The sequence below is a fragment of the Eimeria mitis genome, genomic scaffold (genome assembly GCF_000499745.2).
Source record: "Eimeria mitis Houghton genomic scaffold, Emh_scaff163, whole genome shotgun sequence".
NCBI lineage: Eukaryota > Apicomplexa > Conoidasida > Eucoccidiorida > Eimeriidae > Eimeria > Eimeria mitis.
This window is the reverse complement of record NW_013569944.1, coordinates 27741-28041: the sequence shown is the minus strand read 5'-3', so window position 1 is coordinate 28041 and position 301 is coordinate 27741. Positions and strand designations below refer to the sequence as shown.

Genomic DNA, 301 nt, shown 5'->3' with positions numbered 1-301 from the left:
TGCTGCTGCTGCTGCTGCTGCTGCTGCTGCTGCTGCTGCTGCTGCTGCTCACGAGGTCAAGCCCTTCTATGCCGCCAACCTGCAGGCTGCAGCAGCGGCCCCCAATGCGTCCCCGGGCCTCGAAGACCTCCACATACACCCCAAACGAAGACAGCAGCCGCGCCGCGCTGCAGCAGCAGCAGCAGCAGCAGCAGCAGCAGCAACAGCAGCAGCAGCAGCAGAACATAGAAACAGCAAGAAAAAAACAGCAGCAACGTGCAGCAGCAACAACTTATGCAGCAACAAACGCAGAGCCCCACCC

The 301-nt window shown here is 61.1% G+C and overlaps 1 protein-coding gene across 1 annotated transcript in view; it reads right to left on the bottom strand.

Annotated features, from left to right (window-relative positions):
- EMH_0001340 (flavin-containing amine oxidase domain-containing protein, putative) overlaps nucleotides 1-301 on the bottom strand; it is a gene marked incomplete at both ends in the record, with an annotated part of 7986 nt that overhangs the window by 4952 nt on the left and 2733 nt on the right. Inside the window, one exon of the mRNA XM_013495554.1 lies at nucleotides 53-167. Within this exon, the coding sequence (XP_013351008.1) occupies nucleotides 53-167 (115 nt within the window). The remainder of the gene's footprint in view (nucleotides 1-52; nucleotides 168-301) is intronic.